The 27,746-nt window shown below is 47.1% G+C and overlaps 1 protein-coding gene across 3 annotated transcripts in view; it reads left to right on the forward strand.

The window, feature by feature from the left end:
• Window positions 1–309: 309 nt before the first annotated feature.
• HTR4 (5-hydroxytryptamine receptor 4) overlaps window positions 310–27,746 on the forward strand; it is an 87,016-nt gene continuing 59,579 nt past the window's right edge. Inside the window, exons 1-2 of one of the 3 annotated variants that reach the window (XM_027901819.1) lie at window positions 310–509; window positions 26,377–26,458. In XM_027901819.1, the coding sequence (XP_027757620.1) occupies window positions 26,433–26,458 (26 nt within the window). In that variant the 5' untranslated portion in view covers window positions 310–509; window positions 26,377–26,432. The remainder of the gene's footprint in view (window positions 510–26,376; window positions 26,459–27,746) is intronic. The other 2 variants (XR_003573248.1, XM_027901809.1) reach the window with 2 other exon arrangements.

Consider the following 27,746-nt stretch of genomic DNA (forward strand, 5'->3'; position numbering starts at 1 on the left):
GCGGGAGAGCAAACCATCAGTATTTGCCGGGGTGAAGGGAGATGTGCCCTACCCGCAGCGCTCATATGAAACCCGGGGGACACGGGCGGGGGGAGACAGAAGGAATTCGGCCGCCGGGGGGACGGACCCGACTTTCCCCCGGTGGGGCGGGGAGGGGGCCGGGCATCCCCCTCTCTCGGCGCGGGGCGGGCCGGGGGCGGGCGCTGCCCGCGGAGCGCCGGGGCGGGAGCGGAGCCCCGCACCTGGGCAAGGAACCGTCAGAGCCCCGCACCTTGGCAGGACTCACCTGAGCCCCGCACCTGGGCAGGGAACCGCTACAGCCCCGCAGCCGGGCAGGATTCACCTCGGCTCCGCAGCCGGGCAAGAACCATCACAGCCCCGCAGCCGGGCAGGACCCGGCGCAGCCCCACGGGCGGACAGCGCGGAGCCCACGCCCTGCCCCGCCGCCGCGATGAGGAGCCGCGCCGGGGGAACCGCGTCGGGCGCCGCGGGGCTCTGGCCCGGCCACGGTAAGGAGGAGCGGGAGCAGGCGGTGAGAAGGGGCAGAGCGGGGGCTCCGCTGAGATCGGTGACAGATTGGACCGGGCTCCGCTCCGGGGCGGGTTCGCCGTCCGTGTGTGCCCATGGGCATCGCCCCGGGGCTGCGCGGGGGGTGCGGGTGTAGTGTCCTGCGTCCCGCGGGTGCGGGCGTGCGGCGGAGCCGGAGCCTGTGGGTGCCCTTGGAGGCAGCCGGAGGGAAGGTGGATGCGGGTGTGATGTACAGACACGAGGAGAGGTTTTGTTGCGGGTGTGAGCGAGCAGCACCTGCGACCGTCGGCTCCGGTGCTGCTGGGCTGAGCGACTCGGCAAAGTGCTGGAATGGTCAGTGCTGACCCGCAGGAAGGCGAGAAACGTGACTGCAGCCGGGAGAGAGCAACAGCCCGGTCGCACGGGGAATATCTCCGGGTGGAGAGGCTCGTCGGGCTCTGCAGGAGTAGGAAACTTTGCTTAAGTGAGGATGAATGGCTGTCCCTGGAAGTGTTCAAAAAACAGCGTAGGTGTGGCACTTGGGGAGGTGGTTATTGGTGGCCTTGGCAGTGGTGGGGGAATGGTTGGACTCGATGATCTTAGAGGTCTTTTCCAACCTTAGCAATTCTATGATTCTATCATGAAGGAAGGTGTTTTCCAGGACTGGAGCTATGGGGATTCAGGCAGCTCTGTGCTCTGACAGTTGTGTCCCAGGGTTCATAGTGCAAAGCCTTCCGGTCATATCCAAGCTCTCCAAGCTCTGTATCCGTTCTAAGCTCGGTGAGTTCAAGCATTTTGTTGCTGCTGAACCTTGCTGAGACTTACTCCAAAGCTGAGGGAAGTTTGCAGGGGTCCAGCTCATGTCTATGTGCTTTGATTCAGATGCTGGGAGTGGAACCAGTTTGTGGATCCGACGCCAGGAGGGACAGAGCTGTGTCTGTGAGTGAGAAAGTAGTGTCACTCCCTCAAACCCCCGAGGCATCTTTCCTTGCTCCAAAACAAACTTCACTCTTGGAAACTTGATAGGAGGGTGAGTAATTAAACCATTACACAGCTGCAAGTTTCTGCTGCTTCAGGGAGGCAAGGAAGGAGTTGGGTCCTGCTTTGCCAGGTTTAAACTCCCAGACAGTGGTGGTAGTTGGCTGGGACTGTGCTTTGATGTGTGTGATGTCATCATGACTTCATTTCTTCTTAAAAATTCAATCCTTTTAATGGGAATATTTCCCTGTGTTTCTTGAAGGAGAATGATTTTCTCTGACCCCTGTTACTGCAGTTGACTGTTTTCACTTGGCAAAGGCAAGGTGAAGTTTTTTAGGAGATGACTTGGATTTTGTCGTTTTAGCAGTGGATGATGGATAGCCTGGCTAAGGTCAGTCTCTGGGGAAGATAGCTTGGGCTGTGTAGCAGTCTGTGCAGTACCACTCTTTGGGGGAAGAGCAGTAGTGCAGGAGCCGTAAGTTCATCCACCCCTGCTCCCAGGCAGTGGGGACCCAGGGACCCAGCTCCCTGTGTCATTCCCACCAGGAAAGGGGACTGCTGTGATGGGTAAGGAGCAGCAGCAGCATTCCTCTCCTCTGAAGAGATCTTCACTGCTGCTTCCTTCCTCTCCCAGCCTGACCTTGGCACTGTCAGCACTGTCCAATAATGCCGTTGAAAAACAAACACATGAGTCAACCTCTGTGCTTGCTTAAACACCAAGTACTTATACACTAAGGTATGTTTAACTTATTTCCTTAAACAGGCTCTGACTGGAGATAGACATAAATACTTTAGTTTCCCCGGGACTTCGTAAACACTGATTTAAAAGTGAGAGGAGCAAGTGCTCTGACTGTGCTTCTTGGCTCATTAAAGCCTTCTAGGAAGTCTCCAAATCGTACACGCAGCTCCTCTGCGCCAACTGTGTTCCTGCGAGTACCATCAGTGGTTCTCCCCCACCTCCTCCTCCCAGTCCTCTGGAGCCAGCTGGCATGTCTTGAGTTTTCTCCATTTGCTCCCCTTTTCCAGGTATTTCCTATCTCCAGGAAATCTGGAGATAGGCAGGACAAAGAACAAGTGCTTGCCAGCATGAGTCTAAGCCCTTTGGGTGACAACTGTCCAGACCTGGTGGAAGGGGTTGCCAGGTGAATGCAGGGGAGATACAGCTTGGCAAGGGACAGAGGGGGCAGGAGGCTGTGTTATGAGCGGGGCTGAAGAGGAGGAGATGGGAATTCCCCATCTCTTCTATGAGGACACCTCAGGTCTGTCCTGCTTTCCACACTCCTCTGCTCCTGGAGACAGCAGGACAGTGCCTGGGGGGATGTGGAGGACAAGGTGAGGAGCACAGTGTCCTTTGTGAGGACTGACCATGCTTTCTGCTGTCTCCCACATTGTAGAAGCTGCAAATGAAGGGCATGGAATGTGTGCCAGGAAGGTTTGAGGAGGCAACATATTGCCTTGCACATCCAACTGTCACACTACACAGTATGGAGATATTCCTTGTGAGTTTGTGTTTGAAACCACAGCTGTCATTTGAGGAAAAAGCAGGAAAGTGCTTTCCTTCCAACACTTGCTGGCATGCAGGAGTAGAGAAGCAGAGTAGGATTTTGGGTTGCCCTGTGCTTGGTTTGGTTCACAGAGGCACAAGTAAAAGTAATCCGAGTCATTTCACTGAGGAGCCACACTGGTTTCAGCTGCCTGGGGATTTAGCACAAGGGCTCAAGTTGTGTCAGAGGAGGTTCAAGTTGGACATCAGGAGGAATTCCTTCACAGAAAAGCTTGTCAAGTACTGGAAGGGGCTGCCCAGGAAGGTGGTGGAGTCCCCATCCCTGGAGGTGTTCAAGGAACGCCTGGATGTGGCACTCAGTGCTCTGGTCTGGTTGACAAGGTGGGGACTCCATTATCTGGGAGACCTTTCCCAACCTAAATGATTCTGTGATTCTTTGATTCTATGACTGCAGTGTGTGTTGGTGTAAATGTGAGAACTCTGTGGCTGAACATCTGGGGTGACGGTGTGCCAAGTCAATAGAGCTCCTGTGTCAGGGCATGATGATCACTAAGCTCCTGAGGGTTAAAGAAAAGCTTCCCTCATGGGAAGACTACTTCAGGCCTGAACTTGTGATCTGCACTTGCTGTCAGCTGTTGTAACATCTCATTCCTCTGCTGATGCAGGGAAAAAAGAAGTGTTGCATCATTTCTTGCCATGAATGAATGAGCTCTAGGATGGGAAAGCAGGGCAGTTCCTTCAGGTCTCCAGAGGACTGAATGCCAGCATATTTTCTGCTCCTGCCTGCTGTGTGTGTGTGGGAATAAAGCCATAGGAAAGGTGAAATGCACATTTAGCTTAGGGCCAGCTGCATGCATGGGCACGTGTGGCTGCAGGTATTTGTCTGGGCAGGTGGCATTTAAGTTGTGAAGAACCTCATTGTGGTGCAGTTTATGGGCAAGAGGGGGACAGTGCTTCGTGGCTTTTGCATTTAACCTCCTTGCACTTCTGTTTCCTGGGATTCCCTGCTGCATTTTTTTGGTAGGCTGCCTTTATTCTGAAGGAGCTGGTGGTTGTCAGCATGATCTAACCTTTGCCTCAGCTGGGGCAAAGTGTGGGTTGCCTCCCACTGGAGCCTTGATGATGAGGTCAGGAGATGGGAGAGGGATGAGCCAGATGCTTGTTCTCTTGGCTAACATGAAACCAAACCCAGTATTTTCAAAGCAACTGACTTTAATCTGGTCTTGTTGTGTAATTCCATTTATTAGAACAAATAATCTAATTCGGGCTCCCCCCTCAACTCTGATGCGTTCGAGTGGCTGCAGACACAGGGGTTGCAGGGAGAGACAGAGCCAGCAGTGCACATGGGAAAACAAATTACTCTGTAAGAAGGCAAATGGAACTTTGGCAATTTTATGTGATTAGGGAAACAATTAGAGAAAATAGCTGGAGGTGCATTTGCCCAGTGGGTTCATGTGCTGGTGGAGATGGGTGGTGTGGTGGCAGTTACTCTCCAGGATGAGAGTCATCCCTGAGCACAGGGCATAGTAGTGTCATGGTGCAGCAAAAGCTCAGCTGACTCCTGTCACTGGACTTGAATGGGGAGGTAAGGGTGAAAAGCTGCTTTCTCCCCTCTCACCATGCACAGGGGATGCTGAGGTGTTTTTCCCATGTCCTGGTGCAGACAGGAGAGTTTGCTTATTCACAGATGGGTTTTACAGAGCCATGACTTGGTATTGTCTAATGCAGCAGGGGTTGAGTCTGCACCTGTTGCACAAAGTTGAGCAGGGAGATCATTTTCCTCTGGGTTCTCCCCTTTGCTCCCACGGTGGGTGGATCCGTATTTCACAGAGCTGAGGCAGCCGCTCAGAGCCTTCAGTGTATCTCATCCCCACCTACTCCACCTTGCCCTCATCCCTCCCATCTGTAAAGGTTCTCACCCCCACAGTATTGTTTAAAGTCAGTGAGTTTGCGTAGGCTCAACACCTCTGACAATCAGGCCTGCATGGTCCCCCTCACACAAGCACCCATTCCCGTTGCACCCCACGCTCCCACTGCCTCCCTCCCTAACGTGGTTCCTGCCTTCTGATCCTGGCTGGGTAAGAGCCGAGTTCCACCACACGCTGTGGAGCCAAAGCCGTGTCGGTGGCTCAGTTCAGCAGTGGCTGTGACTCAACTTACAGCACAGGCACAGGGCTGCTGCTGGGGGCAGCAGAGCAGCAGGGTCAGGGCTCTGTCCCAGCCCAGGGCCAGCGTGGGGTGAGGGCAGGGCACCCACTCATCCGTCTGCTCAGAATCTCGTTGCTGCAAGGCTTGTTGTTTGCTTTGACTTCCCCCACCCCGCCTTTGGTTTGAGATGGCACAGACAAGTTCTGCCCTTATTATAGTTCCCATGGAGACAGATTGGATGCCGTACATTAAAGGGGGGTGAGGCACAGTCAGCTCTTGCCTGGGCCAGCAGCTCCCCCCATTCATCTGCACAGCATCTTTCCCACTGGGAACCCAGGCACAGGTCCCTTTGTCTTCTGAAACAAAACCCTAAACCATATCTCTCCTCTCTTTGTGTGTGGAGCATCTGACTCTGGCTGCTGCTGGGCTCTGGGGACAGCTGTGCTGTGGATAGTCCTGCCTGAGGGTTTCCACCTTCATGCTTGGAAGTCCTCCAAATGAGTGATATTTGTCATTTTCCCATTCAGCATCTGAGCAGCCACTCTCAGAGCATCCAGGAAAACTCGCAATGCCATCTTCAAATGCAGAAGGGTTAATTTGGACTGATGAATCCATCTATTTTATGGTGAGCCATGGCTGCTTTAACATGAAGAAGGTCACAGGTGCCACCATTAAAGCCTTTCTCAGAGGTCTCCCTGAGAGGACTTGAAGGACGTGGCTGAACATTTGGATCCAGGAAATGAACTCTTCCATGCATGAGTCCTTCCTCACTGGAGAAGGTGTTGAGGTGTCCTGGCTCTTTTGTGGCACCTCAGCTTAACAAGAGTGCTTACGGCTGGGCCCTGGTGAGGCAAGGTGAGATCCAGGCTGGTTTCCTATGGATCAGAAAAATCTGAGGAGAATGTTTGTGGTGATCTGCCTCTTTTATAGTGGCCATGACTGCTTTGACAGGGAAGTCAAAGCTGCCACCACTGAAGGTCTTCTCTAAGAGACCTGGAAGGCTGCAACTGATTTTAGATGAACCAAAGCAGTGGAATTCTTCCGTTTTATGGACCCTCCATGGGCTTGTTACAAAAACATGCTTTTCCCTAACAGGAAAACCTGCCAAGCAAAATTTTTATCATTCAGCAGAGAAAGGAAAAAAGGAATAAAACAGAAACCCAAAACCAGTCAACACTGTCCCCAGAAAAATAAGGGAAGGTTGTAGCAATGAATATAAATTAGGAATTAGAACATGTAGGTGTCTGATAAGGGAGGCTAAAGGAATCACTGAAATAATAATGAGCAGGAGGGTTAAGGATGAAGGGAAAGCATCTTCCAAGAACATGAAGGATCAACAGAACATTGTGTTCAGAGTAACTGCTTTGCTGGGTTCAAATGGTAGAGTCATAACAGGAAAAAAACAGATTTAGACTCAACCCCAGCATAAAGGTTGTTCTCCAGATCTCCCTGGCAAGAAGTACCATCTGCCATTGCTATCACCAAACTTACAGGTGAGAAAAAGTACTGGCCATGTATTCAAGGGGCAAAATTGTCATTATTAGAATACCTTGATCTTAACCTAGTGCATTTTTACTCATTACACTTTACTGAAGGCAGCAATGTCATTATTTCATCCTTTTAGAAAGGGTGCTGAGAGAAAAGGGGATTTATCTAAATCAGAGTTTGTGGTAGGACCAGGTATAATCTCCTGTTCTGCAGAGCCCCAGCTGCTAGTCTGTGGTTTAACTGTGTCCATGGCACAGGTCATGTGCCCTGTGTTACTGTGGCACTGATTTATGCCAGTGAAAGGAGACTCACGTGGAAAAACAGTTTCCACAGTTGAAAATCTAGCCCACCCTGAAGCTGACAGTAATATTATCACTTACTTAATCTGTGCATTTTTAAAGCCAGAAAAGGGCTTCTCTGATTGTCTCATCAGCTCTCCTAGCTACAAAAGAAAGACACAGACAAAAGAAAAACCATAGTTTCATGATCAATTCCAGAAATATCAGATGGGGAATAATAAAAAAGAAATAAGCCAGTTGTTTTCTTTAATAATGAAAGAAGACAAAAAATTACCCACAAATCCTGTTTAAATCCTCACTTGACTGTGTGGATTTGGAAGGTCTGGAAGGACAGAATGAAAGGAAATTATTCCAGGCAGGGATTTGACCCCCTCAGTGGGGGTGATGGCTGCTAGAGACATGACCTTCATGCCACAGGAGGATATCTCAGGTCTGTCCTGCTTGAGCTTAGGTAGATAACTGGTGTCCTGCTACTGCCAGTGAGAAGAAACAGAACTTTGGTGCTTCAGTTTCTTGCTTCAAATGTGGCAGCAAGAGAAAAGTAGCTCTCTGGGAGTGGTGGGAGCTGCTTGTCCTGCAAGGACATTTGCTTGTGATGTGCAGTGCTGGGGGTCTGGATGTCACCCCTCTGCCCTTGTGCTGAGGAAACTGGGTGAGAATTTGAAAGTAAAAGCAAGCACATAAGAACCTGTTACTGCTGGTGGACAATGAAATTCCCTTTCCCTCCTCCTCTTTGCCTTCATCCACTTTCCATTCTGGAGTTGTCCATGTTCTTGAGTCTGACTTGCAGGCCGTGCAGCCCGTGGACCCGCTCTCAGGGACACAGGGAATTCAGCATCTGCGGCTTCCAGAATCTTTCAACAGGAACCAGGCTAAATAATCCAGCCTGTCTTGAGCCATAGGGACATGTCAGAGAAGTGCAGAGTAAGCATCTTGTTGCTGCTGTGAGTTTGGGAGCCTTGTTGGTCAGCGGGAAAATTACGGGAGCTGATAAAAACTAATTGCAAAGACGCCTTTTATGAGGGCCCGATTTTCCATGTGCTCTGCTCGGCTGCGTCATTTTATCGATCGGATCCCTTCTATTACAGCTCATGCAAGAACACAACCAGCCCTTCTGCACTTCTGTTTACCTTTAATAAAATACAGCCAGCGGAACTCGCGCTGTGATGATTAAAACACAACCAGCAAGGCTGGGAATTGGAGGCAGAGGGGGATTTCCCTTCTTCTGCCCATTAAGTTAAGGATTTCCCTGATGCATTGGATAACCATTACCACTGGAGGAAGCAACTGCTGAAAGAGAGGAGAAAGCTGGGTTCCTCATGAGACACCAGCCCGTGTGAGACCTGGGGGTGACAGTCTGTTGTGAAGTCAGGGCAGTGTGAGCATAAATATCTGTGAAGGTGGAAGTGCAAGGGAAATTGTCAGCTCAGAGGAGAAAAGCGTGTCAGCCAGGCAGCACAGAAGGGTGAGGGAAAGGCTTGGGGCAGATGAAGGGTTACCAGGAGCCAAGCATTCCTGCTGCATGGAATTCTGACAATGAGGAGGACTGTGGTCTGTAAGCACGGTCCATTGTTTGTTATTAGCAAGAATGATAATGGTGTCAGCAGATTGATTGCCTCTCTCTGGCTCATCTGTGTTTATTTGCATCCCAAGAACTCCCTGCCTTCCCCTCTTGGCATGGACCCCTGATAGATGACCTGTGAGGTGTTCTGGGATGTTTGTCTCTAACAGTGTTTCCCAGTCAGTTCCTATCTTTTCCACAACCACATCCCTCTTCTTTAGCAAACATCTGATCCTTCACTACTCTTTGGACCCCCCGGCATTTATTATTACAGCTTTTGTTTATTTAAAAACAAACACACTAAAAATTACCACCGAGAGCCCAGATCAAGGATCCAAAAATGGGAACCCAGGAGACACTGAAAGCTCTAATCTTGGCACACAAACACATTTTTAGGTGGTGAAGACTTAACAAAGCCCAGCTAAAAGCAACAAGAGCAGGAAAAGCACCCCAAAGACATCTGCAAAGAGAAATGGCAAACACAGTGGCACTGATTACCATCCTTCACTGGAGCTCAAACCTCAGACCAAACAGTGCCAGGCTGGAATGCTGTGGCACAGCTGGCACTGCACCAGGCAGCCCATGGCAAGACGTCCCACTCGTACATCCAGGTTTGATTATAAATACAGACAGTTTTCCTAAACAGATTTTAAGATCACATTGCCTCAGGGAGTCTGTTGAGCATTCCCCAACGTGGGGCAGGGCTTTCCTCTGGGAAGTCGACAGTGTCTGCAGAAATCTGTCACTTCCACTGGCACGTTGGCCACGCAGTGGCCTCTACCATGGGATCCACTCTGCTGGAATTCAGTCATCGACCATGAAAATTTTCAGGAAGGCTCTTGGTGGCAAGTTTTGGCACCCCAGTTGCAGAGACACCGGTATCCAATGTCAGGAACGGGTTGCAGAGGGTCTGCTTCCTCCAGGTGGAAGTCAGCCTAATCCCATCCGAGTGCCCACATCTCCTGAGGTGTTAGGAAGATGGATCAAGTGCCAAACAGGAAAGACGGAGAGAGACTAATTACAAGGGCCTGGAGTGACAGGACAAGGGGAATGGCTTCACGCTGACAGAGAGCAGAGTTAGATTAGATATTAGAAAGAAATTCCAGAGAAGCTGTGCCTGCCCCATCCCTGGAAGTGTTCAAGGTCAGGTTGGATGGGGCTCTGAGCAACCTGGGATAGTGGAAAGTGTCCCTGCCCATGGCAGGGGGGTGGAACTGGATGATCTTTAAGGTCCCTTCCAACTCAAACCATTTTGTGATTTTGTGATTGGTCAGGAAGGTATTGCATGGGAAAGGACATGGAAGTTGTACACAGGAAACAGTGTCCAAAAAACCAACCAAACAAAATCCACTAACTAATGCTGAAAAGGAGCAAATGCAGCAGCCGTGCTCATACAGGGGAGTGTGATGTGGAAGGCAGGGGATGGAGTCCCTCCTCTCTGTGCTCTTTTCAGGTTTGGTAATTGCACTTCAGGAAAGCCATGGGAGAGATCAGGGAGTGCTCTCAAGAATCAGCAGGAGGGAAGAGCAGAGCTGGGCAGGCTGGGCTCTGTCAGGGACAGTGTGGCCAGGGCTGATTCGTGGTGCTGCTCTTCAGATGCAGCAGTGAATGCAGAAAGGAGAATAATAAATAGATTTCAGAGTCTGCAGGGGTTAGGAAAAGAAATCACAGCAATAAAATGCAGCAAGAAAGATTTAGGATAGACTCTAGAAAAATCCCTACATGTACTTCCTCTGGGAGACTGCATAAAGAGAATGTGGAATCTCCATCTCCAAATGTCATCTACAGCAGGTTAAAATATAGTTGGGTCTGATCAAACAGCTCCTTAGGGTCTCTCACAGCCCTTTTTTTCCATCTAATTTTGCTCATGGCCTAAGAATCTGTTTTACAGTCTGAAAAAAAATAGGGAGCTGAAACAACTGACAGACCTAGCAGATTTTCTTGGTAGAGGGTTGTGCTTTTTAAGTGACAAATAGAAACTTCCCATGGGAAAAGTCTGATTTCAGTGTAATCTGATTTTTCTGTGAAAAAGCAAAGATCACAAAGAAAACTTGTTTACTGCCTGGATCTGCTGTCTTGATGGTGTTCAGAGGTTTTATTGGATTTGCAAAGTTGGTGCTGACAAAAGAATTTGGTGCTGTTTTCTGTTAAGATGTTCTTCCTTTGGATCAAAAGCATGGTTAAATATAATAAACCAAAGGTACAGATAGCAGGGGGGGAGATTGTCTCAGTCCAGTGTTTCCTGCTTCCCTGCGATCAGCCACTTCATGCTTGTTGCCACCAGTGTTTTTGAAAGGTATGTCATAAGCACAGATACTCCTGCCCTCTTCCTGAGTGCATCCAGGATGCACATCCAGATATTTCTCGGTTTCCTGGCAGCTTCCCCCTTCCTGTGAACCCAGACCTACCTGTCGGATAGAGAAACAAGGACAACCTTAGCACATGACAGGGGTTAATCTGAAGGGAGCCGATAAGAAAGGTGGAGACAGACTATTTGCAAGGGCGTGGAGTGACAGGACAAGGGGGAACAGATTCACACTGACAGAGAGTAGGCTTAGATTAGATATTAGGAAAAAATTCTCCCCTGTGAGGGTGGTGAGGCCCTGGCACAGGTTGCTCAGAGAAGCTGTGGCTGCCCCATCCCTGGAAGTGTTCAAGGCCAGTTTGGACAGGGCTTGGAGCAACCTGGTCTAGTGGAAGGTGTCCCTGCCCATGGCAGAAGGTGGGACAAGATGAGCTTTAAGGTTCCTTCCCACCCAAACCAGTCTGGTATTCTGTGATTTGTGCTGCTCCTTTCCACAGTGGGCTTTGGCAAAGCCATTTCTGATCCTGTGCTGAGCTGCTCCAGTCCCAAGGCAGGTGGAGACACTGGCTCCTGTGGGAGCAGGCAGCTGCAGAGAGCTGAGGGCTGCACTGACATGGGACTGGTGCAGGGAAAAGCTGGGGAGCAGAGCCTGGGCGCTATCCCTTCATCCGAGAGAAATGTCACAACAAATTACTTTCCTCTCTCTACCTCCCTGTAATTTTTTATTTTATGTTCACTGTCGTTCACTAAATGGGGGACTTTTAGAAGACGTCTGTAATTTCTATCCTTAGCAACATTTGTGCAGATGTAAGGTTTTGGGCAGCCACCAATCACACCACTTACTGCTCATTGTGATGTCTCCACACTTTCCCTCCTCTCTCACCGTCCCACAGCAATTAAGAGGAAATTCAGCTACTGCCTGAATGGACACATTTTCAGCAATCTTCCTTAATTCTTTATTTACTGTAAAATAAGCAGGAAAAAAAATGCAACATCAGTTCCTCTTCCAAGGGTGGATTAGTTCTCTCATCTCAAACTCTCTCCCTTGCCCTTTCCCAGCTCTGTCCCAGTTTCTGATGAGCTATGATGAAAAGCACTGGGGGAAACATCTGATTGCTGCCCATGAATTCCTTGAGTGAACACATTTCTGAGGTAACAAGTGTGACAAAATCTGAGCTATTCTGGACCAGCATTTGGAGCTGAGTGTCCCCTTCTGCATTAGACAAGGACTTGTACTAAGTGAGCTGAAACTTCACTTCTGGATTATTCATAGCAGGACCTGAAGTGATTTCTTGCCAAGCAAAGAGAAAATTAAATGTTGCTTTTAATAAGGAAGGTTTTTAGCAATGGGAATGGAATATGGTGAAGCAGCAGAGGGATTGGCTGAGGCAGGAGGAAAGAGGATATTGGAGAGGGTGAAATGAGTTGGTGTCTGACCTGTACCTCCCTCTTTCAACAGAGCCTTGAACAACTGCTTCAGGAATAAAGTACTCTCTGCTGTGAGCACAGACATCAAAATCTGGCCTCGCAGTGAGGGGATCTCAGAGGTCCCACTGACATTTCCTTTTGATGCTCTGCACAGTTGAACAAACAGTTCACAGGTCTGTGCAGCCTCAGAGTTACACCTGAGGGAGCACCTTCCCCTGCTTTTGGGAAACAAAGGAGGTGGGAAGGAAGATGTCTGTGTTGTTGAAAAGCTTTAAGCCAGCTCTGGATTAATGAAAGGCCCGGAGGGCTCTCCCAGACTTTCATCTTGCCCTTGCTCCCCTCCACCAGCTGGAGCCCAGGTTGGAGCAGGAGGAAAAGGAGGGGGAAGAAAAAGAGGAGGAGAGGGAGGAGGAGAAGGAGAGGAGGAGAAGGAGAGGAGGGCTGCACCACTGCACAGGGCTGCACCAGAGCTGGGCTGCAGCTGGCACTGAGGGCTTCCCAAGGGCTCCCGGGGGGAAATTGGGGCCATGCTTGTAATTCAGAAAGGCACCTCTGGGTATCTCTGGTGAACAGAGGAGAGCGTCAGCTCAAAATGTCATCTCTTGGCTGAAATCAGTTTTTACAGAAATTGTTTTTTTAAAAAAAGGGATGAAAGCATGATGCACTGCCTGGGGTATAGCCCACCAGTGCTTCAGCCCATAACTGGAGTCCTCTTCACTTCCTTCCCCTTTTCTTGCTCATTTTATATCTACCTTTATGTGAAGAAGGTTAGGTCCTTATTCCTGAGGCAGGAAAGAATTGTTTTTCTAAACAAAATATGAAATTTGGAGTTAAGCAGCTCTGGTTTATCCCCCCAACTCTGTCTCAGCCTCCATCTCTGAAACACACACACTCCTGACCGCCCTTGTCCTCCCAGTTTGGCCAGTTCAGCAGAGTGCTCTGAGCTGTACTGTCCCAGTCAGGGGTTGCTGTTCTCATTTACAGCTGACTAAAACCCTTGCAAAAGAATATTTCCTTTGTTACAGAAATGCAAACAGGCAGCAATTTTGAATAGCTGTTCTCTGCTCACTGGTGGCTGTTTAACAGAGTTGGCTTGGCTGGAGCTTTGTATTTTTTCTGACTTGTGTAACAGGTCCAGGTGGGACTTCCTGAGAAGGGAGTTATTCCTTGGCATGTTCTCATTTACTCTGAGGGTGGTGAGGCCCTGGCACAGGTTGCTCAGAGAAGCTGTGGCTGCCCCATCCCTGGAAGTGTTCAAGGACAGGCTGGACATGGCTTGGAGCAACCTGGTCTAGAGGAAGGTGTCCCTGCCCGTGGCAGGGGGTTTGAAAGAAGATGATCCTTAAGATCCCTTCCAACCCAAACCATTCTATGATTCTGTGTTCTTAACTCTCCACCAAATCAAGTTTGTGTCCCTATAATTGGAGTAGCTGAGAGAACGGTGTGAAAAAAGAGGTAAATGGACCAAAAAAGAGACAGCCCAGAATTCTGAAGTTCAGACCATTCATGTCTTTGACATCATTTAGGTCACAGCTGTAAAACATGTAAAGACTGGGGGAGTAATTACCCAAAGCTGTTACCTGTATGACTTTTGCCACATGAACCTGCAGAGATGCTGCAGAAGCGAAACCAGTTTGGGCAAGTTAGTTCGAATTACGCCAGCACATCTGGGATCTTCGAGGTCAAGGATAGGATGGATGTGGGCTAAGGTCCAAAATCCCAGTGAGACACATGCACAGACCATGCTTTTTGTAAATTCACAGTCCACGTGGCTCTCGGTCACAGTGAAAAGCCCTGCCCACAACAGGCTGCTCTGCAAGTCATGTAGTGACCTTGATGAGCCACTGTAGTAACAAATCCTGCAAAAATGCTTTCGTGCATCGGTACAGATGTTGGAAAAGATCTCGGAAGTCAGGTGTGCAGGCAGGTTTATTACAGAAGATCCAATCAGTTATAAATCCACATTTAACTTTAACAGCAAAGCACAGACAGTGTGACCTTGCCTGTCCCTTCCCAGCCTCTGCTGTAAACCATATGCTCCACAGTCTTTTTTTTTTTTTTTTTAATGATTATTTGTCCTTTATCACAGTTGTTTTAAAGTGTATTTAAAGTGTCTGTAGGAGCTTCCAGAGGTAGAGGAGAACGGCGGGATTGTTTCAGGGCAGCACCATCGTGCAGCAACGTGCCAGGAGGGCAATTTTCTGCACCCTGGGCAGGAGGCAGCTGAGGGTCAGGGCAGCTCTGAGAGGGCAAAGGGCCAAAGGCTGCACTGGGGGGATGTCCCTAAGGCAGCTGAGAGCAACATCCCTGTCTTTTCCTCATCCCAAAAGTCAGTGAAGAACAATTTTGCTAATAGGATAAACGGAAGCATCTAATTCAGTTCCTATTAATTACAGGGGCTGTTCTCCATGAGCATCTTCCAAAAATCTGGAAGTTTTATGTATTAGGAAGGTTTTGAAAGGGTTGGGCTTAGCAAATAGCTCGTGTGCTGCTCAGGGACAGAGGTAATGGGAGATTTCAGAGAAGCATAATTAAACTTCCATTGGCTCCATCTGGAGAAAAAGACAAGTCTCATCCTGAAGAGTTTTTCCAAGAATGACAAGTAGGAATGAAAAAAAGAGCAAAATGACAAATCATTAGTTTTGAGTGACTGTGAAGGTTTCCTGGGCTTGGGAGGCTGCCAGATCACTTTGGGGACCAGCGGCCCCCACTGATTTGCCTCCCAACTCTGGGAAACATTTCCAGGGAGTGTGAAAGAAATGTCTCTCAAGCAGTCATCAGTTCTTGTTTCAAAGGCAGTGACAGTTCTTTCCTCATATCCGGGATGCTTTGTGGACCCTTAAGTGCTGCAGTTTTGGGTAGAAGTGGTCTGAGATACACCTGGAACTTGTTTCCCAACAAGAACATTTACTTTTGGCTAATTTAGTACTTTGCAACTTCTTAGGACAGTTTTTTTTTTCATTTAATTTATGATGGACTGTGAGTAAGTATGAGTAAAAGTCGGATGTTTCACTAGCAGGGAAGAAAATAATAATAATAATAAAAAAAAAATATATATAAAAGATTCTTTGGCAAACACCCACATCGAAATTTTAAAAAGCAGTCTCAAAATACTAAACTGCATCTGTAGGCTGCAACTTCTCCTCCTCCCCCACCGTGCATCCCTGCATTCCATAAAGGAAATACAAAATGACAGGAAATCACAATAACAACTTTTAAAGCCACTTTTTGGTTTTTTTTATAAATAGCTACACTTAGACCCCAGCTGATGAATATTCATTGCAACAAGGGTTTGGCATAAGTACTGAGACCATGAAATAAAGGAGCTTAAACAGGTGAAAGTAAGGGAATATTAGTGAAAAATGCCCCAAAGTAGCTTGTGGATTAAGAGGATTTAGAGCCCTCCTGGCCAGCTCTTGCCCTGCGTCAGATTTCTGTCCCAAAACGAACCCATGAAGGACATGTTCTATTACGTATTTTTCAGAGACAAAAGCTGAGAAATTTGAGGTCTTTCCTAAGCTGGTTTATCTGGTTGTGACCAAACCTTTCTCTTGTTTAAAACTACAGAATTTCCAAATAAACACCTTCATTGATGCTGCTTGTGCTCTGATGCCAAATTCCCTTTCTAGTGTCACAGACCATCCTATCCAAATATCCCTGCAGTGTGAGCATGTTGCAACCTGTAAACTAATTTAGCACATACCATGAGTCCAGGTGAGCTCAAGAATAAGGAATATCTCACTCCCAATAACTATGGAGGGTAGACGATTGAATGTTTATAGTGGAGAATTTTAGACGTAGATTCATTTTGGATTAAGAAATATGAATGATAAACTGCTGACAACATTCATATTCTTTTCTATACTTATTTGTGAACCATTCATTGCAATTTTTTTGGTTGCTGATGCTGCAGCTATTTTTGTTAAGTTCCATGGGACATACAAGTCACACACTGTTGATTCCTTTGTATGATTGAATTATCTTAGTGACTAACCCAGGTTAACATTGCTAGTCCTTGCCATTGTAAATTCAGAGCTTATTACTAAGTAGTGCACAATATTCAGTTTTTAAAATTTTTGCTCTCCCCATGAGCTTTCTTACCGGTAATTTATTTGCTGGAATATTTACTGCCAGAAGGTCAGAGATTCTTTGTAAGTGGGAATAAAAAGTGGAAATTTCAAATCTTCTCACGAGCAACACGCTCCCTGTTACAGAATCACAGAATCATTTAGGTTGCAAATGACCTCCAAGATCATTGAGTCCAACCTATGACCAATCACCACCTTGTCAACCAGACCAGAGCACTGAGTCCTGTTGTTTCTTGAACACCTCTGGGATGGTGACTCCACCGCCCCCCCTGGGCAGCCCCTTCCAATTCCTGACAACCCTTTCCTCAAAGAAATTCTTCCTGATGTCCAGGTGCAGAGATCTGACTAGAGCAGCTGGTGACACTGGGGACTGCTCACAGCTTTGAGTCAAGGCTGGATGGGAAATCAGTTCTGTAAACACTGCCAGAGGAGAGTGAATATTATTTATTTAGTGCAATAATGCAGCAGCAGTGGGTTAATCCAACAGTCATTAGCAAGGGGTCATGCTATAATTAGGGAGTCTGGTGCAGTTGGCTACCTCTTAATCAGTGCCACCAGTAAGACATCAAGTGTCTGGGGTAAGTAGGGGATTAGTTTGGGAAGCAAGTGCTTTCAGGCACAGTTAGGACTGCATGCAGATCTTTTTCTTTGCCTCCCTTTATCCCAGCAATTAACGTAACATAGAGCTCTGAAGTGGCACTCGCTGCTCTCTGAGTTGCATGAAATCTTGAACAAAAGCTATAAACAGCTCTCTTGAGTAATTAAATCTCATCTGAAAGAGCTTGAAGTCTCAGGGGGTACAAAGGAGTAGTTCTTTTCTCTCCTCTAACAGAAGGGGGAAAGGAAAGTTCTGCTCCCCAAGCACAGGTTTACATTTTCAAGAGGTGTTTTTTTTCCTTCTTCGTGCTATTTTAAGAAACAAGTTTCCACAATTCTATTGTTCGAACATCAGAAGTTTCTCTTCCTTAGACAGGCAGTTAGATTCTGACACCTCATATGTGAAAGGGAAGAAAATACCTTGATCAGATAACTGCATTCAAGGGGTTTTGCTGAATCTTCCACTGAATGATTTGCTCTCTTTAAAGAATGAAGGACTGAAATCAGTGATTAGAGGTGGCAGGTAACTACTGGAAAAATGCCACGCACATCACTCTGGATACAGTACTCGACCTTCACACCTTGGATGCTCCTGCAATGCCTTCACATTGCAATTCATCTCTTCAGTCATAACTTTCTCCTTCATTAGCCCAACTGTCTGAAGAGACTTCCAATTCTGCTCTCTGTTCATCAGATCAGCTCACAGATCATCAAATCAGGGAATCACAGAATCATAGAATGGTTTCTCTCACTGTGGAGGGTTTAACTAACCAAGAGTCCTGCATGGAGTATTGTCCTGTATCAAAACCTCACACAATACCAAATCAAATGCTTTTCTGAAATCAGGGAATACAGCAACTTATTACATCAATATTGTTGTTATCACTGAAAATATCAAGATGGCAAACTTATTCTCCTCTAATTCACACTGATTTGCTGAATTCTATTCCCCATCTCTAATTCCTGATGAATTGTATTTTTATGAACTGTTTTATTATTCTGCTGGATTCAATCTTGGATTGATAGGCTTATAATTACCTAGATTATCCTCTTTATTAATTCAAAATATTTTCAAAGCTTGGACTTGATGATTTTGGAGGTCTTTTCCAACCTAAATTATTCTGTGATGCGCACGTAGAAGCCTTGGCCAAATGCACTCACACTCATTCTTTCTCCTACGTGATACATCTGATGAGGGGAAAACCCTCAACCTGTAGAGTAGATGCCTGGTCCAGGGTAACTCTGCCTCAGCGATCTCATCCTCAGTGGGATGCACATCCAAAGGTCCCACCAGTATCACCAGAAATGATGGGTGAAGCCTTCTGCAGTCAAGTCCTGACATAACTTCAGTTCCTTCCTTTCTTTGGGGAGCTGCTGATTCCCTGCAGAGCTGAAGTAAGCAGAGGGATTAGGAAACTTGCACTTCCCAGCAGTACAAAGCAGGATGCCACTACCATCCTGTCCCCAAGAGGGAAGCAATGACACTTGTTACATGGAAGGCAGCCTGACAGAAACCAGCCTACAGACATTATTCAGGGAGTAGCAGCCTGAAACAATCAGAATTTGAAAAATGCACTTGTTCAAAGTATGTGTGCTGTTAGAGAGAACTGTTCTCTGTGAAACCATTGAAATGAGCCACATGGCATCTCTTTGCTGCCAGGTGCCTGGTGCCAGGCACAGTTATTGTCTGGACAGCTTGTTTTACCTGGAGAGTCTGGCTGATGAGAACTTACAGCCCACCTAAGCATGTCCTGTTATTCTTGCTTTGGAAATAACAATTTGCAAGCAGCTTGTCCTGTGAGCTCATTTGCCCTTTCGCCCCTTCCCATCAGGAGCTCCGTAAGGCTCACGGGCTCAGCCCACCAAAACACAACCTTCAGGGTCTCAGCTCCAAGTTTCTTTTGGTTTCTTCACTTTTAATGACTCGATAAGGATTCAGTAATTTGGTCATTTAATTTAAAATAAGTTGAAAACAACAGCAGCATCTTGGAAGGTGCTGAGCTCAGCATAGTTTGGCAGGGAAAGACAATTCTTCTACATCCATGTTCTTAAAGAGGGAAGGACTGGACCCAGCTTCTGCCCAACCCCTGCCCATAGAGCTGCCCTGACTTACAAATAAAGTGACGCTCTGTGATGGCGTCACTTTATTGCTTCCACTTGGGATGATGAACTGGCAAAGCCTGCAGCAGGGGCACAGCCTCTAGTTTGGGTGCTCTTGCCCTGCATTTAACTGCTTTCTCTCAATAAAAGTTGTGTGCTCTAGTTCCCCTCTCACCATCACCAGAGCAAGTCATTGCTTTATTGCTACAATTTGTAAGTATCTGCAGTCATCTTTTATATTCTACCCTGTGAGGGTGGGAGGCACAGGTGGCCCAGAGAAGCTGTGGCATCCCTGGAAGTGTTCAAGGCCAGGCTGGATGGAGCTCTGAGCAACCTGGTCTAGTGGAAGGTGTCCCTGCCCATGGCAGGGGTTGAAACAAGATGATCTTTAAGGTCCCTTCTAACCCAAACCATTCCCTGATTATGTGATTTCAAAGTAGTTCTGTTACTGACATGAAATATTTGGAGTAAACTCTTCTGTACGTAACATCAGAGCCTGTGTGGAGGGAATGCATTACAGCACATTCCCTCTTGCATCATCTTAATCTTTTTAAAAAGTAATTCATTAATTAGCCTTTTGACTTTCCCTGATGGCATCAGCTTCTTAAGCGGAAAAGATGATGGCTGTGCACCTGATGTATTTTGTATGGAACTGGAGGATCACATAGTCTCTTGGGGACTGTGATTATTTTAGCTTGATGCTCAACTAACTGATTTTTTAAGTGAGCCAGAGGCAGCTCAGGTTTAAGATGAACACTCTCAGCCAGTTTTCTCCTCAGGAGCTGTCATCCTTTAATGGAGTGTGAAGAAATGGCAGCAGAGGTATGAGTCAGTTGGGTTGGTTACAAGTATGTGCAGCTCAGAGCTCTGAGAATTTTGTCTCTGCTTCATTTTCTAAAATGTCTTGTGGATCCACAGCATTTCCATCCCAGCACAGGGGCAGCAGAAGTCTCCTGCTCTATTCTGCCTGTGGCAGCCAGGAAAGGGGATGAGAAAAGCAGAATGTGGTGGAATGTGTTAAACCATGTGGGATCAGCACCCTGGCTCAGGGATGGCTCTGCTGGCAGCAGCTTCACACGTGTGTGAGATTATTTGGCTTCACCTTCCAGTGTAGAGAGTTTGGGGGGGTTGTGTGTTTCTTTGTGCTCATGACAGCCTTGACAATGCTCATGTGGGAGCAGGGGTCTTGGCACCCTTGGACAGGAGTGGGGAAGAAGGTCTGTGCCTGGAGGCTTTCACACAAAGGGTTATAAATTTCCAGCCAAGCCTCTGTGACAGGTTCTCTGCTGCAAAGTTATTCAGACAGATGCACCCCAAAGCATCCCAGCAATAGGGAGTTTGGTCAGACAACAGTAACAAGGAATCTTTAATGCCTGAGATTTAAAGCTCCACCTAAACCTTTTGCACAGCTGAAGGTGTAATTCAGCACAACCTGACTGATTTCTCAGTCGCAGTTACACAACAAAGCAAGATACCCAGCCCAGGAGAGAACCTCATTACTGCTGAAGTCCAGGGGTTGTAGAGCCACGAGCACACCGACTGGTGTGACTTGGCACCAGGCTTCAAACGGGAGCTTATTTCCTGCTTGCATTTCACAGCCACAAAACCAGCTTATGGCAGCAATAAAAATAAAACAGAGGAGTTTTATTCCAGTACAATAAAGTTATACCTGCAGGTGGGGAGTGGAACACGTCCAGCACACAGTAACCTGTGTAGGAAGTCGGGCAGGAGTTGAAGGTAGTGCAGAAGGTGGGTTATACTTGAATCCTCCTGTTGCCCTAGAAGTGAATCCCAGAGCCTGCAGGGAGGTGACAGCCACAGAGGGCCCCTCTATAGTGAGGAATCATCCACTCATCCACTGGGACTCACATTCCCCTCCTGGGCCTGGGTGATGCAGTGAGACCCAAATGAGGGACAGAAACAGGTGAAAAAGGCTCATCTGCACAGCTTGCAAAGCAAGGAATTCCTGTACTGAAACGTGGTCACTGGGGGTGACTCCAGGCTCTCTCTGAGAGGTTTCAGCTCTGCCCAGGAGGGAGATGGTTCCTTTCAATGCTCTTTCCCTCAGCTGTCCCAAGGTGGCAAGTGCTGGCTTTTGCTGATTAGCAGAGCCCAGAATAGCACAGCAGTGTATCTCTGTGATAAGATGGATGTCCATGGCAATGTGCACCTTCCATTTTCTGCTTGCTTCGGAGCAGGGGAGCTTTTTAAACAAGAAACTGGAGCCTGAGGCTGCTGGAACCAGAGGGTTGCCATAGGGCGTTCTGGTCTAGTTGGCGAGGTTGTGATTGGTCAAGGGTTGGGCTTGATGGTTTTGGAGGCATTTTTCAATCTGAGTAATTCTGAGTGCCATGATCAGTGCCCATCATTGCCTGCGGCAGTCTTGCTGGAGTTTGAGCTGACCACTGCCAGGGGAGCACCAGGACTTGTCCCTAAGGTTTGTTTGCAGTAGGAGGGCACTGTTTTGGATAGTGATTTATTATAGACTTGGTAAAAGCACAGATCCTGGCTCAAGTGTAGACCTGCTCTCAGGGTGTGTGCAGCCATCTGCAGAGGCACAGCCGAGTTGGGGACGGTGCTGAGCATCCCATAGCTCCTCCAGCGAGCTGTGAGTTACCATCAGTGCCACCACACCATGTCATAGCTGAAGGATTTCCATATTTACTGGCATTTACACTCTGCGTTTCTCTGCTGTGTAAACAACACAGCATTTGACTGCAGGCACAGAAAGCACAGCTGGTGCCTTTCTGGGGCAGTAGTTTCCATATCCTATGCTGCTGTGAGAAGAAGAGAAACTGGAGAGTGTGTTTTCAGGAAGGGAAAATCTACAGTGAGTTATGGGGAAGTTTTATGACATGTGAGCAAGAAAGCGACATGGTAGCCCTGCACAAATCCCCACCAAACACAGGTGGGGACAAAGGACTCAACAATCTGTCTTGCCTTCAGTTATTAAGTGATATCTCTTGCTGTATTATGTCTCTTTTAAGAGACTCAGGATCCGACGTGGGATGTTTCTCTTGGCTTCCTGTGCTGAGATTTGATAGTGCAGCTGAAGACTTGGAGCGCTTTGGTTACCAACTGGCAGTAATTGCCAAAGGTGAGAGCAGCGAGCTGTGAAATTTCATAACACCACTGTCACAGCAAATAACCCCTCAGGTTTTATAGCTGCTTTCTCTCCTCAGATCTCTTACACAAACATAGCATAGTATAGTCAAGGATCTTGTACAGATGTCTCTGCTTTGGAACAAAGTCACCCTTGAGCAACCCACAGAAACTTTACTGCTGTAAATATTTGATCCAGGAGAACAGGTAGGCATTGCTGCTTCCCTGTGCCCTTTCAAAGCCCTTAGGCTGTGTGGTCTGTTAGTATGTTTTTGGCACTCAGAGATGGAATTTAAACTTTAACATTTGACAGCGTAGAATACCTTGGTGCAAAGCTGAAAAGGCACAGAGGTTACAGCTCAGAGCTGTGAGGGCCAGACTGGCAGGAAGAAAAGCCCATCTGTCTGCACACAAGGTCCTGGCTGCTGCTGTGACCCAGGTGCCACCCACTACTTCCGCATCCCTTGGAATCATGAACCTGTTAAACTTGGTGCCTGTGGTTTGGGTTGTCAAGCCAGAGACTTTCTTTTTGAGTTTAAAGAGCTGTTTTGAAAAATAACCCTTCAGCAAAAAGACATTTCTTCTGTATTTGCTATTTAAAGCTGGACTCCATTTTATTTTTTCAGGTAATGTGTCATGTCTACCTTTTAATTTTTCTGTTTAAGTAAAGTGCTACATTTTAACCTCCTGGAATGGCGTTTGATTAAAATCGGACCAGCAATCTGTCTCTGCTGACAACTGAGGGACTTCTTATCAGCTTTGTCCTTCATGGAGAGAAAAGAGACAGCAGTGACAGAGGACAGAGAAGGCCAGAAGTGCTGTGGGAGAGGGCAGTGCCTTTGCCAGAAATGGTTGGTGGAAATGAAGCCATTTTATCTGTGAGCGAATAAAAATAATCACTCTGGTATTTCTTATTCCTCGAGTGCTGTCTTGGGCAGGATATTCTCTTACAACACTTCTAAGGGTTTCGGGCTGCTCTGCAGTGACGATCAAGAAATTATCTTTGGATTGAGGTGACTGTCACTTCACAGCATCAGTTTAATGTGGCCTGGGAAAATCTTTCCCAGGTAGCCTCTGCTAACAACTTCTTTTTCTCTGATAATGACGAAGATTGAGCAATGAGAAAAATCACAGCCCCAGATGTGAAATGTGGTGGGAATCAAGCAACAGCTTTTTTTATTCAGTCCCAGCTTCAAATTGGCAGATGTTCACTACAGAAAGTGAGGAGCCTCTTGAAATCACAGATTTAGGTAGTAGTAGTAGTCTTTATTTACGTTACAGTGATTCTTCTTGCCTCAATCAGGAATCACAGATACTGGATGAGAGCTAAATGACTCCCTGTACTTCCAAGAACTTACACTCTGAGATGTGGAGGGCAGCAATTTCCAGGGGAAGGCTAAACAGGCTTTCTGAATGTCTGCAACATCTTTTGCTCTGTGTTACTCAACAGTGTGTGTCTGCCAGGCTGAAATCAGAGGGTACACCAAGTCATCATCACTGCTCACCACACTCTGCTCTAAAAAGACAAAGCTGGCAAAGGAGGGCAGGAATGTCTCTTTTTTTACTTTACACTTATAAAGAGAAGAGTGAAGTCAGAGAACTTTTCTTCACAGTCCAGTTCTTTACAGAGAGCCTGAGACACTCAAAAACTGAACTTAGTTTATTTTTATATCCCCCTCCCTCCTCTGTGGTGCAGCAGAGCATGCACAAATGGGTAATTTAGATCACTTAAAGAGTCATCATACCAAAGGCATTAGCAGAAGTGGGTTTAGTATGGTGTTGTAGAAGTGCAGCTCTACAAAGTTTGATGGCAAGGTTCACTGTATTCCTTACTACAAGGATGAAACATCCAGAGGAAAATGGACTTAAAATTGAGCTGGAATGATTTACACAGCGACCAAAGACACAGAAGGGTAAGGAAGACCTTTCCGTGGAGTTGGGAGGTTCAGGGTGGACCCCCTTGCTCTTTAAACTCCTGATGGAGCTTAGATGTGGCTGTGTCCAGTCTTAGTCTCATACTTGGGCAAAGGTTTATGTCTAATAGAATTGGCTACTTGAATTTCCTTAGTATTAATTCAGCAACTGCCAGTCACTCACCGAGAGTGTGTGATGAATAAGGGGGTCTCTCAGCCTTGGGGAAGGAAGGATCTCTTAGTCTCAGGTAAGGAATCTCAAGCCGTGAGAGGTGTCCCAGCTCAATTAGAGATCACCTCAAGGGAGGGCTCAGAGAAGCCTCACTTAAGCTCATTTCAGGAGTAAAGTGTTTGGCTCCCAGTCAGATTGCATACAATGGGAAAGGTAGGCATGAGACTCCGTGTACCCAGAACCTTCTTTGTTCCTTGAAAAATGAGTCTTGGGAAAGCCACCCGCTATTTACGTATTAATTGCACGATGGCTGTTCCAGGCTGATATGCATCAATGCTCTGACATATGCTCATATGTCACTGTTCTGCTTTGTGGGTTTCCTGGAGGAGTTCTTGGCCCAGCTCCTGCTCAGGCCTTTACCTCCTTTGGAGCCTGTACCAACCTGTTGCTGGTTTGGTTAAGGGTTAGAACGCGTCTGTCACAGAGCAGGAGAGACAGTGTGGTATCTGTAGGTGAAAGGAAATGGGCTTTCAGAGTGCTCAGTCCACCTTAGATGTGGCTTCATTTAGGGTGTCAGCAGTGGTGAAGCAGCACAATCCAGCACTGCAGGAAATGGGGGTGTTAAGTTTTCCAGAATGACTCAACGCTTCTGTTGTCACCAACTCAGCAGTGACAGAAAGTGGAGCTTGATGGGGGTTGAGTGGGATGGAAATAAATTGGATGAAGAATGTGTCAGTGTCTCAGTTAATTGGTGCTTGCAAGGAAGGTGGTGTGGCCACTGCTGTCATCAGGTGGGACATTTTTATCTCTACAGAGCAGACCAAGGCCACCACATAGAGCAGGTGAGTTTGAGGTCCCTTAAGAGAAAGGGTTACCTGTTGGCCACCAGATAACCCCTTATGGTCTCTGAAAGTTGAATTTTTTCTCAATTCCTCAAAGCCACTGAGTGGCCTTGAGACCATCTTCCAGGATGTTCTTCCTACCTGTTTGATAGGCAGCTGTCACAGGAGATTGTGGGGTATTTTGTACCATGGAAGAACTCCAGAGCAGGAGCACAGGAGGGAGTGGGTTTTTTCCCCCAAATTAAAGTTGGAGGCCAGGTCTTAGGCACACAGAGGTGACTTGATCAGAATCTCTAGACCTCTCACTCTTGTATTTGCAATATAGAGCAGTAGTCTTTAACTCACCAGATTCCAGAGTGCCCTTAGAAACACCAGTTGAAGGCTGAAAATGCACATAGTGGCCACGTTCTGTGTGTTTCTACCCTCTGATAAAAATATCCTTTAGACTTGAGTAGGTTTTGCTGGCAAAACTATGTATAGCCTATACCTCCTGAATTACTGCTCGTGGTAAACACTGAGCCAGGTCGGGAGAGTGGGGGTTCATTTGCATTGCAAACTTGGCATGGTATCTAGGAAGGCTGAGGCAGTGTTATTACAGCCTTCTCTTTGAAGCCAAGTAATGACAATGGCATTATTTGCGTCTGAGTTGATATTAACAGTGCCCTGGTGGTGGCATTATCCTTGGCTCTCTAGGGACTCAACACGAGGGGCAATCAACAGCCTGAAGTGCTCAGAAACTGAGCCTTTTTTTTCCCCACTGGATTAACAGCAGCAAATGCACAAACTCATTATTAAGATGGTGCATTCATTTCTTTGGAGTCATGATGGAATCTTGATAGAGTTAAAAATCCCATTAATATTTACATCACTTAGTGTTACTGAAGTAAGCACATTTATTTTAACTCGAGCTGCAAATTGTTTAGTTCTTTGTAATTACAGTACTGCTATTAATTATTCATAAGGTTGTACAATATAGTGTCACAGGAAACCTGTTTTAATTTAGTGGTAAGTCAGTGTTTTAGTTTTGTGTAAAAACAGAAACTAATTTACCAGCCCTACTTGCTTGTGTTTTCCCAGATGGGCTTTGCAAACCTTCTTCAGCTGCTTCTATTTAAACTAGTTATTGTAGTTTTGGAAGTTTAGAAGTTACTGGGGAGGTCTTAGGTGCAGTTTACGTGGGTGCAGGTGATTTTGAATGGTCACAACAACCCTCTGCAGTGCCCAGGCTTCTCCGGGGAAGAGAGGTTGGAAAACTGCCTGGTGGGAAAAGGTGCTGGTTGACAAATGGGGTCTGTGAGAGATCCTGTAGCTTATACCTCTCCTTTCTAACTCTCTCCTCTGCAGGATGAGGTTTCTTCTGTGGACATTGAACTCCCAGCTACCTATGCCTACTGCCTGTGATGGAAGAACTGGATGTTAATGTGAGGTAGGATAAATGATGTGGCTCCTTTTGTACCACGTCTTGGACAGCTGCTGAGCTGCAGAGAGGCAGAGGCCCCATGGTGTGTTTGTAGAGCTGCAGGATGGTATTTTCTGTTTGCTTGGAGATGAAGGTCTCTTCTCATGCAGCAGTGCCTGGTTTGGGGATTCTTGGAGCTGCTGTGAGGATGTGGTGTCACCCTGGGATGTGTTTAAGTGTCAGATGGGACACGGACAAGTCAAGGATTTCCTTGCTGTAGGAAACGTTATGAATTTTGCAAAGGCTGCAGTGTGAGGTTAGAGAGACATTTCTGGAAATTTTTGACAGTTCAGTTTTGGACTTGTATTTGTCACAGCCAAGGGGGGGTGGCAGACCTAATTTTTTCTAATTCTAGAGCAGAAAAATAAATGACCCGCAAGTATTTCCTCTTCATATTTTATTGAATTTTTTAATTTCATGTGACTTGGTGATTGTTATTGGGCACATTTATTATAGGCAGTAGGTTAATGAGATACTGTCAAGTGGTTTGAAATGAAAACTCGAAACCTTAAATTGGTTAGAGCAATCTGGAGAGGCCAAACTCTGCTTGTCTTGGGCGCTTGCCAGCGTAGGTTGCAATCGTACCGTGCACAGGGTGTAAACAATGGCCTTGTGAAAGACTGGTAAAGCCTTCTTAGACCTTTGGTAAGACTTTCATTGTATCCCTACAGAGTATTCCCTGTAGGAATGGAGTAGAGTTCCCCCATCAGCTTGAGAGCCCCTCCTTATCTTATAGGAGCAAAACCTGACTCCCTTACACTGTTGGAGCACAGGGGACTCTTATCTACACCAGTTCTGAATGGCATTGTTGGCCATTCTTGTGCATTTTGCCATTACTTTCTTGCCTTTCCTTCCCATTTACTGCAGGGCAGCATGTTGGGAAGTTGCAGTTAAGTGATGAGTCTGACTGTTGCTCAGAAGCTCTGGGCTGGTTTTCATGGCCTGGCTGGGGTTTCCATTGGACAGGTACCTTACTTAAGAACTAGGCTTTGAGAAGTAGGTAGTTTTCCAGTTCTCTCACTAAACTCTTGTAGGTCATCGTGCAAATTCACAAGGCTGATGGGTGCTCCCCACTCTGACACCTGCGGTCCCATAAACACTCCAGCAGTGGCTGCTCTTCAGGTCCACAGCTGGGAGGGGAGAAGTGGAAGAGCAGCTGCCTGGCATTTACAGCCAGGACTAGGTGGGCACGGCTGTGGTTCTGCAGCTGGAGCTCTTCTCATGCTCTTGGGCAACAAGGGGAAACCTCTGCTAC

Source organism: Empidonax traillii, unplaced genomic scaffold (assembly GCF_003031625.1).
Source record: "Empidonax traillii isolate 1590-97213 ecotype Southwest subspecies unplaced genomic scaffold, ASM303162v1 scaffold22:size5013007, whole genome shotgun sequence".
Lineage (NCBI taxonomy): Eukaryota > Metazoa > Chordata > Aves > Passeriformes > Tyrannidae > Empidonax > Empidonax traillii.